General features: G+C 45.9%; 8 protein-coding genes across 8 annotated transcripts; 4 read left to right on the top strand and 4 right to left on the bottom strand.

Annotated features, from left to right (window-relative positions):
• Positions 1-50: 50 nt before the first annotated feature.
• V2V93DRAFT_361927 (uncharacterized protein) lies at positions 51-464 on the bottom strand (the record flags this gene model as incomplete). The annotated part of the gene is made up of 1 exon (XM_066908225.1): positions 51-464. A coding segment is annotated over one exon (203 nt), but the record flags the coding sequence as incomplete, so codon positions are not given.
• Positions 465-2,036: 1,572 nt separating this feature from the next.
• On the bottom strand, positions 2,037-2,808 carry V2V93DRAFT_4079 (high mobility group box domain-containing protein). Its single transcript, XM_066912693.1, has one exon. It carries the CDS (start codon positions 2,638-2,640, stop codon positions 2,251-2,253), a length of 390 nt encoding a protein of 129 aa, XP_066768309.1. The 5' UTR covers positions 2,641-2,808; the 3' UTR covers positions 2,037-2,250.
• A 586-nt stretch (positions 2,809-3,394) lies between these two features.
• On the top strand, positions 3,395-4,875 carry V2V93DRAFT_361930 (tryptophan synthase beta subunit-like PLP-dependent enzyme). Its single transcript, XM_066908226.1, has one exon. The coding sequence runs from the start codon at positions 3,441-3,443 to the stop codon at positions 4,629-4,631; it is 1,191 nt and encodes a 396-aa protein (XP_066768310.1). The 5' UTR covers positions 3,395-3,440; the 3' UTR covers positions 4,632-4,875.
• Positions 4,524-5,945, bottom strand: V2V93DRAFT_361931 (centromere protein Scm3-domain-containing protein). The gene has a single exon (XM_066908227.1). It carries the CDS (start codon positions 5,893-5,895, stop codon positions 4,708-4,710), a length of 1,188 nt encoding a protein of 395 aa, XP_066768311.1. The 5' UTR covers positions 5,896-5,945; the 3' UTR covers positions 4,524-4,707.
• A 103-nt stretch (positions 5,946-6,048) lies between these two features.
• On the top strand, positions 6,049-7,322 carry V2V93DRAFT_402438 (uncharacterized protein). The gene is made up of 2 exons (XM_066912604.1): positions 6,049-6,747; positions 6,807-7,322. Exons 1-2 carry the CDS (start codon positions 6,189-6,191, stop codon positions 7,253-7,255), a joined length of 1,008 nt encoding a protein of 335 aa, XP_066768312.1. The 5' UTR covers positions 6,049-6,188; the 3' UTR covers positions 7,256-7,322.
• An 896-nt stretch (positions 7,323-8,218) lies between these two features.
• V2V93DRAFT_319776 (uncharacterized protein) lies at positions 8,219-10,024 on the top strand (the record flags this gene model as incomplete). The annotated part of the gene is made up of 1 exon (XM_066907287.1): positions 8,219-10,024. One exon carries the CDS (start codon positions 8,219-8,221, stop codon positions 10,022-10,024), a length of 1,806 nt encoding a protein of 601 aa, XP_066768313.1.
• Positions 10,025-11,035: 1,011 nt separating this feature from the next.
• V2V93DRAFT_361938 (CPSF A subunit region-domain-containing protein) lies at positions 11,036-16,139 on the top strand. Its single transcript, XM_066908228.1, has 5 exons — positions 11,036-11,198; positions 11,437-13,624; positions 13,680-13,856; positions 13,913-14,554; positions 14,622-16,139. Exons 2-5 carry the CDS (start codon positions 11,450-11,452, stop codon positions 16,023-16,025), a joined length of 4,398 nt encoding a protein of 1,465 aa, XP_066768314.1. The 5' UTR covers positions 11,036-11,198; positions 11,437-11,449; the 3' UTR covers positions 16,026-16,139.
• V2V93DRAFT_361940 (ribosomal protein L24e-domain-containing protein) lies at positions 16,069-17,217 on the bottom strand. The gene is made up of 3 exons (XM_066908229.1): positions 17,000-17,217; positions 16,847-16,899; positions 16,069-16,777 (listed from the first exon to the last, which is right to left on the bottom strand). The coding sequence occupies exons 1-3, from the start codon at positions 17,039-17,041 to the stop codon at positions 16,306-16,308; spliced, it is 567 nt and encodes a 188-aa protein (XP_066768315.1). The 5' UTR covers positions 17,042-17,217; the 3' UTR covers positions 16,069-16,305.
• Positions 17,218-17,235: the final 18 nt, after the last annotated feature.

Raw genomic sequence — 17,235 nt, forward strand, 5'->3', positions numbered from 1 at the left:
AGGTTTCTGCATAGCTGTTTCTTAGTTCTTTTTATCTAGATTCTATTCTATTATTATTCGTTGTATGAGGTCATAATATCAGATGTAATCTATCAAATTGCAAATCACGGCTCCAAAAAACAAATAAAATAAAAAAGCTGAATCCTTTGCATTTTTCGGCATAGTATATATTAGCACAGGCCCATGGCAAGCCGACTTAACCGAGCAAAAGATTGCAGCCTCCTGCCTACCACTAATCTCGAATCACCATTGAACCTTTATTTAGCACATAAAATATAAAAGAAGCGCTTCATAAATATCCAATCCTTAACCAATCTATAAATGAGCAAACATGTATATACCAATAACCATAACATAGAATATTTGATCAAGAAATGTAAAAAAGAAAAAAAAGAAAAAAAGAAAAGAAAAACAGTATAAAACCCCAATCCATTTTTCTTATAAAAGTTGACCTCTATAATACCTATAATACCCAAAACAAATACATAAATTGAAAATCAAATGCTAATAGGAAATAAAATGCAAATATGTACAGTCATAACTGCATATGTATATATCATCACCTTATGCATCCCACTTGGCCATCTCAGCAATAGCTCGTCGAACCTCGCTCTCGACAATATCAATCTGCTGGATTCCTCCGACAACAAGAATTTTAGTTGGTGATCCTGGAATGATGATTGAGCGGGGATTGCTCCTCGCGTCGAAATCAACGTGAATAATTACGTCCGGCAGGACAGTGCCACGATAGAGACTAGCACACCACGCAAAATCTTCTGCAGCAGACTTTTTACGCGGCGCAAAACTGTTGCCATTGATCAGATTCGGAGAACCAACAGTGGCCAAGCTCGCGGTAGGCGATGCGATCGAAGTCGAGGGTGGTGATCGCGGAGGGTGAGAATTATACCAGATCTGGGTAGCGCTGACGTCGATATTTGCGAGTAAATACCGATTAAGCAACACTGATTTTCTCGCAGATGTGAATTTTCGTACATTAGACATGACGCGATGGACATTGGAAGCACGTAACACGGCACGTCCTTCGGCGCCAATATCTTCAGTCTCGTTTTCTTCGGCACAGACTTCGACAGCGACGATGCTGCCAATACGCTGCACGATCTCACTGGCAAACATAGTGCCAAGAGCGGAAACGCCTTCTATGGCAATCACTGCACCGCGCGGGTGCTGGCGTGGCAAAGGAGCGGCGGCAAGAGTGGCCAGGCATTCGTATTTCGCCTCAATCGGCAGTGCAATACCAGTATCCGTGCTCTGAAAGTTAACTAGGAGCTCCGCATCATCGCTTTCAGATGTAGGCGGAGCCGATATAGGCGGTAAATGTATTTGCTGTTGTTGATGATGATGATGATGTTGTTGTTGTTGATGTTGTTGTTGTTGCTGTTGTTGCTGTTGTTGTTGTTGCTGTTGCTGTTGCTGTTGCTGTTGCTGTTGTTGCTGTTGCTGTTGTTGTTGTTGTTGTTGTTGTTGTTGTTGTTGTTGTTGTTGTTGCTGTTGCTGCTGCTGCTGCTGCTTAAAGGATTGCGGAGGAGGATATAGATCAGCGTCAGATGTGCGGCATCTGCGTTTGTGAGAAGACTCGTCATAATCGTCGGTCGAGCGCATAATGCTCGGGATAGAGTACGGATGGGAAGAATGTGGCTCGGGAGATGAAGAGCTCTTGCGCGTGAGCGACAGGAGAGCCTCGACACCCTGGCGAGCGTCAGAGGGCGCACGCGCCGTGAGCATGTCATTGCGTGGAAGTGGCAAGATAGGTGGTAGGTGGATTGAATCAGCGGAAGAAGACATCGGCGGAGGTAGACGCATATACGATGGGGGCGATACGGGACGGATGGAGGACAGCGAGTGATCAGTCGAAGGTGAGTTCTTTAAATGGTCTTGGTCATGAGAATGCTCGCGCACGTCTGCCGGAGACGGTCGCTTGATGTGAGATGTAGTAGAGTTGTTTCCGTTGCCGGTGCTACTACTATTGTTGTTGCCGTGGTCATTGATACTGCTGCTGCTGCTGCTGTTGCTACCAACATTGAGGTTGCTACGCGACGTAGCAGTCTGACCATGACATTTCGCGCAAATGTTGACGGTCCCTGAAGCAGGCGAACCTGGAAGTTGTTGCGAGGATTCATTACCGCGCTTAGCATTTCGACGAGGTTGATACCTATAATCAGGAAAGCGTTCAAGATGAGATTTCTTTTCTTCCTATATTGCAAAAAACAAGCTTCTGTTAGCAGCTGACGATTACAAAGACATAAGAGAGAGACGTACATCACCAAGACGCTGCCAGACAGCTTTTTCGTCAGGTGAGAGATGTCGCCATTGCTCGCCAATGATTTTCGATATTTCGGGGTTTGTCTTTCCCGGGTGGTCGGCTACGACGGCAGCATGGTGGTGTTGACGGTAAAGAATGAAGGCGTTGCGCGGGCGCGGCACGCGCGCTACCTGAGGACAAAGACAAATGGCGGGCTGCTGAGAAGAGGCGGAAGAGATAGTAGATGACGCAGACGAAGCGGAAGAGGAGTGAGCAGTGGCCAGATCTGGTGGAGAGGAGGAGATGAGAGGGTTGAAGGCTGACGCGAGTGCATTGAGCGAAGAGTCGTCGGAAGCGGCGGCAACGGGAGCCAGATGCATCTGCGGCACCGGAAGACAGGAGGTTAGAAGGAAAGAAAAAAGACACAGGCAACAATCAGGAAGAAAGGCATACGGAGGGCAGACGGTGCTGCGTAGCAGTCATGGCCATGAGGAAGAGTGAAGAGGGGATTAGAAGAAGGAGAAGAGGATGAGAGGCCGAGGATAAGAGCACAGGTGGTGGTCCGCTCGAGCCGGACAATGGCGATTATGGCGCTTTTGCAACTCCGGCGAACGAAGCACCGACCGCCGGAGCTCAAACGCCGAATGTGATTACAAAGACGCAAGTGCTGTTGCCCAAAAAGCGGATCGGGAGTCAGGGCAGCCGGGAGCCGAGAATGCTGTGGACGACGTATAGATGTGAACTAAAAAGGATATACAGATACATCCCGACTCTAATACTTCTTCTTTTCTTTATTCTCATGGTCTTTCTGACCTTTGTCAGAGCCGCTAGGCGACGGCGCCTACGCCACTTTCTAAGCCTTTCTGGGATTTAGTGCTGGATTTAGTAGCAGCCATGGCTTGAACAGATGCGGTGAGAAACGATAGCGGCAGCTAGCAGCATACCCAACTATGTATCTTTTATCTGCATCATATTTGATATCTAGTTCATTCTTCTCATCGCTTGCTTTTACTGTTGGCCTAGCTTATCTGACTCATTTCTGAATAATCGTATGCACAGTATGACGTGCGGCGCGGGCTCTTACTATTGCTCGTGTCATAACCTAGTTGTTGCAAATAGATAATAAACTTGAATTATCATCATCAGCTCTTGCTCATCACTTTCGTCGCAGTGCTGCACAATGCTGCAGTGCTCGCCTTCCAGTTCTCTTCTTCTAGGTCTTGCTTTGGGAATTTTAGTATCGTCTGCTCCTTCTCTTCTCTCTTGCTTTCGTGAGTCTTCCTCGAAAGATCAATCAGAAAATGACCCCGACTCCGACTTCATAAAACACGGTATCCCCGACCTCATAGGCCACACCCCTCTCATGCAAATACAGTCCCTTTCAGCGGCAACAGGCTGCACGATTCTTGCCAAACTAGAACTCGCTAATCCGGGCGGAAGCGCCAAAGACCGCATAGCGCTTGCCATTATCGAGCACGCCGAACAAAAAGGTCTTATTCGTCCTCATTCGGGTGATGTAGTGTACGAAGGCACTTCCGGATCAACCGGCATTTCTCTGGCAATGGTCTGTCGCGCGAAGGGATATCGTGCGCATATATGCCTGCCATCAGACACATCGGTCGAGAAAATCAACTTATTGGAGAAGTTAGGCGCTGTCGTCGAAAAAGTTCCGCCGGCAGGTATCGTTGATAAGCGGCAATACGTCAACATGGCTCGCACGCGTGCCGCTCAGCATAACGCTTCATCATCTACTTCTCGTGGCTTATTTGCTGACCAATTTGAGAATGAGGCCAACTGGACTGCGCACTATAATCATACCGGGCCTGAAATATTTAAGCAGACACAGGGAAAATTAGATGTTTTTATCACGGGGGCAGGTACTGGTGGCACCATCTCCGGCGTCTCTCGATTTCTCAAACCTCGTGTTCCGGGTCTTAAGGTCGTTCTTGCTGATCCACAAGGTAGTGGACTTTTTAATAAAATCAAGCGGGGTGTGATGTTTGACGTTGTCGAGCGCGAAGGCACGCGCAGACGACACCAAGTTGATACCCTAGTGGAAGGAATCGGGATCAACCGTCTAACAAAGAATTTTGCTGTAGGAAGTGCATTTATCGATGACGCGGTACGCGTGACTGATGAGGAAGCTCTTGCCATGGCTCGCTATTTAGTCGAAAACGATGGTATTTTCGCAGGCAGTTCGTCCGCGGTAAACTTCGTTGCGGCCGTGAAGTATGCTAGGAAAATTGGCCCCGGACATACGATTGTTACTGTTATTTGTGACTCGGGGGCAAGGCATTTATCAAAGTTTTGGAAAGATGCCGGGAGTGTCGGAGGTGAGATCGGACTTGATCTCGATTCAATTTTAAAATAATTTCTGTATATATCAAAGAAAAAAAAAGAATCAAAAGAAAGACAACGCCGTAAATGCTAGTCAATAACTGTACATTTCATACGCATTCAAAACAAAAACTGCGACCGCAGTGGTATCCTACGGTTCCACATAGTCGCTGACAAGAGTTTTCTTCTGTATAAATAGATTCGCCTTCACTGTCCGGTATTTCGATTCTCGACCCATTGTCTTGTCGTGCTGGAGACTGCACTCGTTTACTTTCAGGAGAGTTACGACCTAAACGTATGCTTGAAGAATTGTGTACTGAATGTATTCCTGGTGAGTATTGTGGGCTGGAGTGAAGAGAATCTGTGATTGGCGAAGGAGACCCCTCAGGATGATGATCGTGCCATATTTCTTCATACTCGGCGTCCTCTTCGTTCGGGATACTCGCTTTAGCATCCTCCATCTTGTCAATTTTTGCCTCTTCATTCTTGACAGCAGAGGAAGCAACTGACCAAGAACGTATCAGCATATCTAAGTGTCTCATCTTGACTTTCTCGATATCGCTATCTTCATCGTCGTCATCGCTCATTTCTCCAGAAGACGCAACACCATGAGGGAATAATGATACTTTATCATCTTGCGCAGACCACGCTTGTACGAGTAGATCAAGTTTCTGCATTTTCAGTTCCCGAGCTCTGCTCGCTCCTTTCGTGGATTCTGTGATTTTGGTGCGAAACCTACGAGAGAGTGTCTCTTTTGGTTTCGCTTTTGTTAGGGCGCGCGCGGGTGAGGAACTGAGAATATCGATTTCGTCGTCGTAGATATCTTGCTGATCGTCAATAATCGCGTCATATAGAACGGGCCCATCATCAATCATTTCATCAAATCTATCTATTTCTTCTTCTTCTTCTTCTTCCTCTTCTTCCTCTTCTTCTTCTTTTTCTTCCCCTTCTTCCTCTTCTTGACCTCTATCTTGCCGAACACGTTCATCAGAAAACACTCGATGCCCAACATCCCACCCAATCCCTCTTAAATGCCCGCGATCCTCGATAACTTCTCCAGTGAAAACATCAACAACATCGGTTTCATTAGAGAGATCACGTCCGTATTTTATAAAAATTGACTCCCACGCCGACTTTAACTTTTTGGAAGCGGCAAGACGCGCTTGTGCAAGGTCGAACGGTTTCTCGAGGACGTCTTCGTCGTCGTCGGAAATGTCGATAATGGACGACAGCGTTGATGATAGATTATTGTCAAAGTCATCACGTCGTGGTCGTTTTTTAGGCCGTGAATTTGACATTCTCTTTCTTTTTTCAAATATTCCAAACGCATAAAGACGCGTTTGGGATGGTTCTCTGTCGCTATTTTGGTGTGTCAACAGGAGACTTGTTGCGGCTTAGGGCTTGCAAGACTGTGTAAGCAGTGGGTTCGGTAGCGATATTCAGATTCGACTCTCTTAACAAACCAACAGGATCTTGTGCATGATCTCGCAACTGAGCACTGAATCTGCTTCACGGCATCAACAAATCTTCACTTACGTCTAGCTCTTTTTTATAATAGTTGTTATCAGGACGAGCGTAGTAGAGAGAGGGAATGTCGGAGAGCATGACGTTGTATACAGCGACACTCCTGCTCACGAACCCAGACGTCAACGTCCCCATACGTGCGACCTACAAGAGCGTCATTTCACAAGCGCTGCATGTCACACTGTCTAGCGGCCGCCTAGATATATTCGTGGCTCGACCGCCAGAGACATTTCAAGAGACGCATTATGTGGTTACGCAGCTTTATTTGATGGCAGCCGAAGCTGCGAAGGAAGATGCGCGCGAGAGTGTAGATGTGCGAGTTCTGTTACAGGGGATCGGTGGCTTTGATATTGGTCAGGCTAAAGATACTTGCTGGGAGGTTGTTGCAGTGGGAAAGGAGGATGGCAAGTTGATGCCAGTGTTCATTTCAGAGAGGCAAGTGTCTGCATATTCTCCTGCTTTACAGGTCCTGATTTTGCGCATGCCGACGAGAGGCACGGGTGAGATTGTAGACGAAGAGGACGAGATTGAGATTGGCGAAGCGGGTATAGTTTCTGATAGTGAAGAGGAAGGACAAGCTAAGCCCGAAGATGACGGACATGACGGGGAATATCCGGTCGTCGCGCGTACGTATAGACTTGCAGTTTATTTCTTTTACTGAGTTGGTGGCTAACAAGTTACTTAGTTGGCGGCACTTTTGATCATTTACACGTGGGACATAAGATTTTATTGACAATGGCAGGTTTTTTGGCATCGAGAATTCTAATTATTGGAATAACAGGTCCAGCACTGCTACAAACCAAAAAATATAAAGAATACATGGAGCCGCTTTCGGAGCGCAGTCGCCGGGTGCTTGAATTTCTGGCGTATATCTATCCAGGATTAAAGGCGACAACTCATGAAATCAACGATATTTACGGAGACGCCGCCAAGATTGAGGATATTGATGCACTTGTAGTAAGTGCCGAGACAAGAAAAGGCGGAGCCGCCGTGAATAAGGAGCGCAGGCGGAGGAAGATGAGAGCCTTGAAGGTGTGGGAGATTGGAGTGGTGGATGGGAGTGCGGAAGGAAAGCTGAGCAGTACAGATATTCGGAGGCGATTAGCAGAGACAAGAGGTGAATCGGTCAACTAGTTAAGGCATTGTTTTCATAATAAAGCAAATTGTATCTCTTTTTACAAATATACCGCGATACATCTGATACAAACAAACTTCGATAGTATCGGCTCTATTCCGAATCGCGTTAAAGCAGGCAGTCCAAGCCGAGCACTCTCATTTAAGGTTCCGCTATGACGTAAGTATTCTTCCTTGTCTGTGCTTCTTCTACACCATCCTTTTCGAACACATTGCTCGCACTGGGGTATTCTTCATCTTTGGAATACTGATACCATCTCTTGCACTGCCTACTTTTTCCGTCTGATAATTGTGCGGATTATAGCTGGGATTTTGCTTGTTTGTCTACTTGAACAGCAAAGCTGTCAGCGAGTTGGCTGATAGTCCCGGGTCTCCCATTCAGATGCGGGTCATCGGGTGCACGGCCCGGGAATCGGGTCGTTAGTCTGGATGGCCCGGGTCAGGGCCCCCTTGAGTCCGCCGTCACCGCGTCTTCACCTCTCGCTCCATCTCGTCTTCTTGACCAGCTCTCTTCTCTTTTTAATCAGGCTTCCACCTTTGTGTTCGAGCTGTTCTCTTCTTTTCTCTCTCTTCAACATCGCTGTTGCTTTTTTACTTTTTACTTCCTGTGCATGCTAGCCTGACCTCCCTCTCTCCACTGACCTCTTTCTCTTAGGCAGTGCGAGCATCAAGTGTGTGCATTCTCTCTCATCCTCTGCGCTCTTCTGCTGACTCTCCTTTAGCAGATCAGACGACAGAACCATGTCCGCCGCGACCTTTGTCTTTCCTCTCAACCACTCCCTTACACCTCACCACGACGACATGCAGCACCCCTCACCCGCTCTCCCGCGCACCATCCCCGGTCGCGGCCACTCGCGGCATCTCTCCGTCGCATCACTCTCGATCTCAGCTCCTGCCGTGCCTCCCTCAACTATCAACCTGACGGCAGCATCCACATCTTCTTCTGCTAATGGCTCCTTCCTCATGCCAGCTCCAGCCCCTCTGTCGCAGCAGCCGGCCAAACCTCGCAGCCCTTCGCGCAAGCACGCTCACCGCCGCTCTGCCGCCGTCTCTCACGACTTCCTAGCAGATCTTCGCCTCGAGCAACAGCAGCAGCAAGCAGCAGCCTCTGCGACGCCATTGCCGCCATCTCCGACCCCTTCACGCGCTGAGTCACCTTGTCCTTCCTCATCGCTATCACTTGACTCGTCTTCAACCTCTCTCGCGTCGCTTTCTTCGGCGTCGACTACACCGCCTTCGCGGACAAAAGTCATGTTCTCATCTGCGGTCGAGTTTATTCCGTCGCATTCGACAACGACTTCGACTTCTACAACGGCCACGCTTACGCCTGTGCGCATGTCGCATGACTTTAGCGAGAACTCGATTCCAGAGACGAGTAGTCAAGAGAGCAGCAGTATTGACGGCGAATCGTTGAATTCACTAGATAAGCGTACTGGTGCGCATAAAAAAGGCAAGTCTTGGTCATTCATCCGTTTCCGGAAGAAAGTCGACACTCTGAGCTTATCGCCTCCACCTACGGAGGAAGAAGACGAGGTGGACGGTGTCGATGATGACGTAGAAGTAGGGTACAAGGTCGGATTTTCTGTGCCTCGGCCGGCTACACCGCCTTCTGTATCGCATGTCCCGCGCGCTACGCATTATCTCACTCGATCGGCAACGCCGGAGCCGATGATTGACCTTGACGCGGCGCTGGGACCGTCAGGAACTCCTTCGCTGTTGTCTGGTGCGTGGACTACAGGTTCTGTATTTCATCGGCGGACAGAGTCGGCGCCGGGAATGATTGCTGGCACGAAATCGGTCGACTTTCGGACGTTTTCAAAATCGATGAATCTTGCCTTGGCCGGAGTGCCAAGAAGTTCTGGAGATAGAGGTATGAAGTACAAGATGGGCGCTGTTGCAGAAATTGCAGAGGAAGTTGACGAATCTGCGATCGAGGAGTGTGATCGGAGTAGTTCGAGCGGCAGCAGTGAGCCATTAGAGATAGTTGATACTGCAGATAACAAGCGTCGCAGTATTTGGGAAGACTTTGTGAGTTCGCTAAGTAGCGAAGCAAAAGATGGTAATCAGCTGATAGACAGCGAAGAATTTAGAAGGAGCGCCGCTGCTGAGGATGTCTTGATTGTTGATGATTCTGGCGAGGCGGTAATGCTTGGCGAACCTGGGCCTGAAATTCGGCATTCAATGCTGTTGGAAAGCGACAGTGCTGGTGAATGGAGCGCGCCTAGTTCTTTGCACAACGCTGGCTCTATATCGACTGTTTCAGATGAGGAAGCTAGTCCTGCTGCTGCGACTGTTATAGCAAGGAAACCGGCGACGAGTGGCAGTGGGCTCGCGAGAAAACGGTCGCAGGAAAAGCGGCGCAGTGTAGTGCTCGGATTGAAGAATGCGATGATGAAGAGCCAGTCAGTCGGTAATTTACTGCCGAGTGCTGAGAGCGAATCACCGTCGAAGGCGAGCAAATTGCATCGGCGGCTACCGAGTAAGCATGATGTTGCAGATCTGCTAAATATACAGCAAAGGAGGCATTCTGAGAACGTGAGTTTACTGGGGCTCAACAAGCATGGTTGGCGGAGTCAAGGAAATCTCCCCGCGGCCGGTACGCAGCCAATAATTTCAGGAAGCCGACACCGAAAGCATGCTTCAGTAGGCACTACACGGACTAGCAGTACAATGAGAGCCGGTACATTGAAAAAGAATGACTCTGAAAAGGCAGGCAAGAGTACAGCAGGGCGGATGTGGGATTGGATGAAGGGGATGATGAGGGTGTGAAGATCGTAATTATAAGAGAAGGAGAAAGCATTTGGGATTGGGGTGACAGCAATATTGATTTGACTGCTGGTTAGAGTAATTCGGTTGATTTTTTGTTATTTTATTTGGATATTTTTGAGCTGTTTTGTGAAAACTAGTGATAGTGTTTCTGTTTACTTGCTATTTGCTATTTAATTACGGGGTGTTTTGTTTTACATGTTATTTTTGAGTGATGAGAATTTACCGCGAGAATTTGTTGTATTCTTGAGATGGAAGAATGCGAATGTATAAATACAATAAGCATCAAAATTCTCGAAAGTCGCTAATATTGAGGTAGCTGTAGCAATGAACGGCGATAGAAGGAGTAAGGCTTCCAAAAAGGGATGGAAGAAAAGGAGGCGAAGAAAAAGAAAAGAAGAAGTAAGGGGCGAGTTGTATTCAGCCACCATTAGCTTCATGAAATAGTATTAGCTTGGTCTTGAATTGTCAACATAGATTAAGATATATTGGTAGAATAAATATGAACAATACAATAATAGAAAATGAATTAAATTGCAATTAATAAGCTACATAATGAAAACAAAACAATCAAATAAAGTTTTCGCTTGGGATTCGGCGTTTCACAGCTGCTTGCTCCTTCAATCTCGCTTCCGTTTCTACTTTATATTTTTATTTTTTCTAATTTTCTGATTTTTTTATTTTTTATTTTTTATTTTTTATTCTTATTTTATTTTTATTTTTTTTTTCAATTTCTTATAGCTGAGATCAAATGTATAAATAATTGCAACTATTATCATTCACAAAATATATACTACTATTTCGCTATAGTCATTCATTCTCGTATACTATACCGCTTCTCCAGATTTTACTATTCTTTTCCGCTCAGACTCGCGCCGCACTATTCCTTCATGGGTCAGCCGGATCATCATAATCATGTCACGTGTATGTATATAGTCATGTGACTAACTAACACGTGACTTGACTTAGTGGACATCTTTTTGCTCGCTCTGGCGTGTAATTGAAACTGTGCATCTACTCTATTATTATATCTTGCAATCACTTGACTACTGTTGGTTGTCATGGACTGACTATCTTTCATCTATCACAATAGCATACTTTCCTTTCCTTGTCCTTTTATAATCATAGCTCAGTTGACTGGTAGCTTCGTTCTGTGCCCTGTTTTCTTCAAACAAACGTAAGTCATCCCTTTAGTGTTATTCTTTGCGTTTTAGCTATTTGCGGTGATTCGCTTGTGTATGTCTATCTGATCTGTTCTTATGATGTTATTGGATATGATGCTGGTTTTACATGTATCTTGCTATGGTTGTATATGGGCTGCTGTAATCTAGAATCAAATGAAAGCTCTTCTCCTCATTTTCTCAATCATTTTTTTTTTGGCCTCTCCAAATTCACAATGGTCTAACAAATCACAGCTTTTGAAGAAAAATGCAAGTTTACAAAGACATCACACCTCCCACTGCCGTCTCACATTGTCTCTCTGCTTCGTTAATCAGCCCCGACACGCACAACTTAGTCGTCGTCAAAGGTTCATGTTTACTTCAGATTTTTACCTTTGTCGCACATGAATCCCAATCCGATTCAGCATTAAACGGAAACAATGAGAATGATATCCAGCACGATGACACTACTCAGCATCAACAGCAGGATCAAACTGACGATCATTTCTTATCCGACATTGGTCTCGAGCAGAGTCTAACTACCCACCGCACCAAACTCGTCCTGGTGGCAGAGTATCAACTACATGGATTTGTTACTGGCATTGCGCGCGTTCGCACCGCTGCTGATCTGCGCCTTGATTACATGCTACTTTCATTTGCGTCTGCGAAGCTCTCGTTATTGTCCTGGGATCATGCGCGAAACTGTATCAGTACCGTGTCCTTACATTATTATGAAAAACCATCCGGTATTCTGAATGCAACCATGAACACTGATATTGCTGAGCAATCGCCAATCTTGCGGACAGATCCGGGAAATTATTGTGCTTGTTTCAAGTTTGGTTACGACATGTTCGCCTTCCTTCCTTTTAAACGTGACGACGACGACGACGAGCTCTTTAACGGCAACAGTAACACTCCTACTTCGAGCGTATTCTATTCGTCATTTGTGGTCCCTGCTACGATGCTCGACGACGGCATCGCGCACGTAATAGACGCAGTTTTTCTCCACGAGTATCGCGAACCTACCCTCGCAATCCTTTACGAGTCTAAACGCACCTCAACAGGTCTCATCTATCAGCAAAAGGATACCGTCTCACTTGTAGTTGTTGCCCTAGATCTCCAGCAGCGTGCATCAACATCTATACTCAGTATCGCAAACCTCCCCTATGACATCGTTTCCGTGACGGCGCTACCGGCGCCTATCGGCGGCGCGTTATTACTTGGTGCAAACACGATCGTTCATGTCGATGCATCTGGGCGAGCTGTGGCGTTGGCGGTTAATAGTGCGGCTAAGATTACTTCGCTGATTGAGTTTATTGATCAATCTGGCCTACAGCTTAAATTGGAAGGCAGCAAAGCCAAATATTTGCAGGATAACATAGTACTACTGATTTTGGGTTCTGGAGAGTTGTATCTACTGCAGTTCACACTCGAAGGACGCGCTGTCGAGAGTATTTCTCTACATAAATCCAGCGAAGAAAAATTAGTTGGCGGCGCGGCGTCATGTATAGCTACCTTTTCGAAGCGCGTCTTTATCGGATGTCCTGCTGCAGATGGTGTCCTACTATCGTGGCGAAAATCGGGAATCGATAGTGTATCCTTGAATGCGGCTTCAGATAATGGTAATAGCGAGCTTGTGAAATCTAAAGAATATGATGATGACGATGAAGATCTGTACGGCGAGTCATCAACTACAGCTGCAGCTACTGACGCCGATGAATCGACATTGTCAGATGCTCAGCATTTCAGAAATTTCACATTTGCCGTGCACGATCGCCTGACTAATTATGGTCCCTTAATCGATCTTGCAATTGGCGCCGTTGAGATCCGAGGCAATGTAGCCTCAAACATTGAAGTCACTTCCCGTCTCGAGGTTGTTGGTGCCCGCGCAGGTGAGGCTGGCAGTGCCGGGCTTAGTATTTTCCGACGCTCATTGACGCCTCGGGTCGCTGCTCGATTTGCGTTTCCGGATTGCAAGGCGCTGTTCACCGTTAAGACCAAGTCACGCGATACACTTACCAGCGGTGTTGGCTCTGCAATCGCCGACCAGGTTGACAAGTATATGATAATTTCTCGTGGTACCAGTAGTGGTGAAGACGAAAGTGTTGTATATGACATCAGCGAGCAATTTAACGAAGTTCGCGGTTCTGAATTTGATACGCGTGGCTCGACACTCGCTGCGGGATCTATTCTCGACGGCACACGAATTGTACAGTTATGTGCAACTGAAATCAGAGTTTATGACTCTGAACTCAAGATTGTGCAAATGTTGCCTGTTTGGGAGGATGATGGCAATAGTATGGACCGGGAGCCAGAGTGTGTTGCTGCGTCGTTTTCTCAGAGTGCGGTGTTGGTTCTATTGGATAATGGAGCTGCTAGTTTGCTGGCTGGCAGTGAGGAAACGTTGGAACTTGCTGAATCCAGCAAATTTCCTACTGATATTGTATGTTAGAAAATGTTTTTTCAAACCAAATTTATGCTAACGTTGACAATGCTAGGAATTTTCTGCAGGATGTTTGGCTAGCGTGCCAAAGTCGTTCTTACCTGGTTCATCTTGGAAATCGACCCGTAAACGCAAACGCAACTCACTTCATAGTGACCGCCTCAGCGACAATGTATCGGAAGAGGGAGTAGAGAATGTGGCGTTTATGGTTACTAGTCATGGTGATTTACAGGTGCGTTTATTGAAAAGATATTTTATTGATATCTCAGGAGCTCTAACGATGTGTAGATTTACCGCGTGCCAGAATTAAAACTGGTTTTTACGATCAAACACGCCGATCTGCTTCCCCAAGTCCTTGAGCGGGAGTCTGTTACGACAACTCGTCCTACGCTGGCTAGTCGTCGGAAATCAAGTACGGGTTTACTAAATTATCCGCGGGAGCAGTATTCCTATGAATATCGAATTGTGGAAGTCCTGTATGCGTCACTTGGTGATAGCGTTTCTAAAACTCGGTATCTCTTTCTACGGACAGAAGATGGTGATGTGGTTCTTTACGAGCCATTCATTAATGAAGAAGAAGATTCCGGCGTTAAATTTTGCAAAATAAATAGTTTACCAATAACACGGTCGCTAGCTTCGATTTTGCAATCGGATACTGAAGAACTTGTGAAAAAGAGAGTCACATCCCGTGTTCCCGTTTTATTCCCACTTGTCGAACAAGGAGGATACGATACCGTCTTCCTCGTCGACGGCGATAAGAAGAACGTTGATAATGAAGGAAAAATTCCAGAGAGTGAGGCATATTTTATAATTAAAACTGCGAAAAGCGTGCCAAAGGCTATTCCGTTTGCGGGTGGGCCTGGTGTTAAGTTTGTTAGTCCCTTCCGATCGTTAACTGTGGACTATGGATTTATTTACGTTTCAAGAAATGTAAGTTCTAACCTTTATTTATAATTTGAATGGCGAAAGAAGAGAAGAAGGAGCTAATTGCAAGTAGAATATGGTGCGAGTATGTAGGATACAGGACGAGTTCTCCTTTGATGGTCCTTGGCCGGCAAAGAAAATTACAATCGAAGAGGATATCCAAGCGGTTGCGTATCATTCTGAGCAAAGAATGTACGTTGCCTCGGTATCAAAGGAAATTCCATTTAGTGCCAAGGAAGAAGAAGAAGAGCGTGAGGCAGAATTGGAAGAGGACAAAGAACTGCCGGCTATGGTATCTCAGGGATCGTTGAAGTTAATTTCGCCAAAGTCGTGGATTAGTGTGGATAGTTATGACTTTGCTGCCAACGAAACTGCTCTCGTTGTGCGTGCTGTAAACCTTCAGCTTTCAGAGGCATCTTCAACAAGACGGCAGTTTATTGCTGTTGGAACCGGTGTATTTTATGGCGAGGATCAGCCGTCAAAGGGGTTTGTGTATGTATTTGAGATCATCGAGGTTGTGCCTGAGCCAGGTATGCCGGAGCACAATCATAAACTCAAGTTGATTGTAAAAGAGGACGTACGTGGTGTAGTGAGTACGCTTTGTGAACTCAATGGACACTTGTTGTCTTCTCAGGGACAAAAGGTCATGGTGCGCGCGTTACGTGAAGATATGTCGTTTTTACCTGTCGCGTTTATGGATATGAATATGTACGTTTCCGACGTCAAGAGTATCAAAAATGTGCTTTTATTAGGGGACACAATGAAAAGTGTCTGGTTTGTTGGATTCTCAGAAGACCCGTTCAAAATGACATTATTTGGAAAAGATCTGCGAAAGGTTGAGGTTGTCGCATCGGAGTTTATCGTTAGTGGGGAGTTACTGCATTTCGTGGTCGCCGACGCTAAACGCAAGATTCATATCCTGCAATATGATCCTGAAGACCCGCGATCGTTGTCAGGACAGCGGCTGATAGCCAAATCAGAGTTTTTTACTGGGCATAATATCGAAGCTTTTGCTATGGTGCCGCAGGCATCACTTTCTAGTAATGCTACTCCGGTTGTCGCTGTCGCGCGCGCGGAAAGCGAACCAGAAAATGGAACCGAATTTGGCCCGACTGTACCGGCGCCGACTGCAGATGCGAATTTCATGTGCCTTGGCGTTACCCAGTCAGGTAATCTAGTTTCTGTACATCCTGTTTCGGAAACTACGTATAAGCGTCTAGTAATTGTGCAGCAGCAGATGGGCGAACGATTAGAGCATGTGGCCGGTCTTAATCCGCGAATGTATCGATCTTTATCAGCGAATGCTGAGTTGAGCGGGTCTGCTACGCGAGTTGTACTAGATGGGAATTTGTTGTTCAAGTTTACTGATCTGGCTAGAGAGAGACAGGTTGAGATTGCTGAAAGGGCAGGAAAAGGTGGTGAGTCTGAAATCTGGAATCATTTGATTGAATTAGATAGAGCAATGAGTTATATGTAGACTATTGCTATTTGCTTGTGTATGATATGGATGGAGAAAAGAGCGTTTGTGTAGTATATAATAGATACTTTTAGTTTAAGCATAGCTAAGAAATACTGTAAAACTTTTGCAAACTCAATACTAAATGATGAACATAAAACAAACTAACGCCGGATGCATACACACACAACCTTTTTGAACCACTCTTCAACTGATCTAGGCTTTCGAAACTAAACTTAATACAGCCCTTTGATCCTCGATATATAAACTAAATCATATCATACAATACTCTTTTGACTCATTAATTTCTTGCCTTGGTCCGTCTCTTTACTGGTACTTTAACCAACACTTCCTCCTTCTGTGCCTCTTCAACATTCATCTCCTCATCATCAATAGCCATCTCCTCATCCGCGACCTCAAGCTCAGTAACAGTCTTGCGAGTTCTGGGAATGAGACCGCCCTGTTTGAGTAGTTCTTCATTCTCGGCCACCAATTTGCGATCCTCTTCGCGCTGTTTAGCTTTATTATCACGCATCCGGTTCTTATAAAATGCACGCTCCCGCTTAGCTCTAATTTCGGCAACTCTCTGCATGGCTTTCAGTGTCACTGACACCAGTTCACGATTATACCGCACGGGAACATTGCGGCGCGCCGCGAACGTGAGCGTAGAGTCGACGACCATTTCTTTACCAGCTGATTTGCGAAATGCTTTTGTCCAGCGAACTTTGCGCGGGTTACGTTTCATTTTGAAGTTTTTGTGGCATTTCGAACGGCTTTGTTTAAGGTTAATTAGCTTATTTGGTATTTCACAGAGCGTGAGTGTGGATCAAGAAGAAACATACCAGAATCGGAATTCTTTAGCGTCGTTGCGCACAAACATGATTCCGTGACCGGGCTGTATAAGATGAAAGGTTAGAAATTTGAACTTGTATTAGCAGCCAATCCTAAATATAATAGAGAAGATGTTGCAGAGCGATACAAGGAAGAAGACTCACGTAAACCGGCGACGAGCAAAAACTGCAATTATTAACCCTCATTATCTATTAGTCTTTCTTGCTCTGTCCTTTTTTTACTAATCAAAATCAAGAACTTTAGATGCTAAAAGTTCTTAATTGCAAGTTAGACAAGTTGACAAGTTATAGGAATCGGAAACAGTAAAGGTTGAGATTTTATAGAAGGCTCGAACAGGACAAAAAAAATTCCAGGTTGAAGCTTAGACGAAAATTTGGGA

The sequence above is a fragment of the Kockiozyma suomiensis genome (genome assembly GCF_038497685.1).
Source record: "Kockiozyma suomiensis strain NRRL Y-17356 unplaced genomic scaffold V2V93scaffold_1, whole genome shotgun sequence".
Classification (NCBI taxonomy): domain Eukaryota; kingdom Fungi; phylum Ascomycota; class Lipomycetes; order Lipomycetales; family Lipomycetaceae; genus Kockiozyma; species Kockiozyma suomiensis.

What these genes read in the sequence shown, in the direction of transcription:
- V2V93DRAFT_4079 (XM_066912693.1), bottom strand. Translation starts at nt 2,640, where the DNA reads ATGCATCTGGCTCCCGTTGCCGCCGCTTCCGACGACTCTTCGCTCAAT.
- V2V93DRAFT_361930 (XM_066908226.1), top strand. Translation starts at nt 3,441, where the DNA reads ATGCTGCAGTGCTCGCCTTCCAGTTCTCTTCTTCTAGGTCTTGCTTTG.
- V2V93DRAFT_361931 (XM_066908227.1), bottom strand. Translation starts at nt 5,895, where the DNA reads ATGTCAAATTCACGGCCTAAAAAACGACCACGACGTGATGACTTTGAC.
- V2V93DRAFT_402438 (XM_066912604.1), top strand. Translation starts at nt 6,189, where the DNA reads ATGTCGGAGAGCATGACGTTGTATACAGCGACACTCCTGCTCACGAAC. An exon ending in GGAATATCCGGTCGTCGCGC is followed by an intron (nt 6,748 to 6,806) that starts GTACGTATAGAC and finishes CAAGTTACTTAG; the next exon opens with TTGGCGGCACTTTTGATCAT.
- V2V93DRAFT_361938 (XM_066908228.1), top strand. Translation starts at nt 11,450, where the DNA reads ATGCAAGTTTACAAAGACATCACACCTCCCACTGCCGTCTCACATTGT. An exon ending in GCAAATTTCCTACTGATATT is followed by an intron (nt 13,625 to 13,679) that starts GTATGTTAGAAA and finishes TGACAATGCTAG; the next exon opens with GAATTTTCTGCAGGATGTTT. An exon ending in TTATTTACGTTTCAAGAAAT is followed by an intron (nt 14,555 to 14,621) that starts GTAAGTTCTAAC and finishes AATTGCAAGTAG; the next exon opens with AATATGGTGCGAGTATGTAG.
- V2V93DRAFT_361940 (XM_066908229.1), bottom strand. Translation starts at nt 17,041, where the DNA reads ATGAGGGTTAATAATTGCAGTTTTTGCTCGTCGCCGGTTTAC. An exon ending in TTTGCTCGTCGCCGGTTTAC is followed by an intron (nt 16,900 to 16,999) that starts GTGAGTCTTCTT and finishes CATCTTATACAG; the next exon opens with CCCGGTCACGGAATCATGTT. An exon ending in GCTAAAGAATTCCGATTCTG is followed by an intron (nt 16,778 to 16,846) that starts GTATGTTTCTTC and finishes CCTTAAACAAAG; the next exon opens with CCGTTCGAAATGCCACAAAA.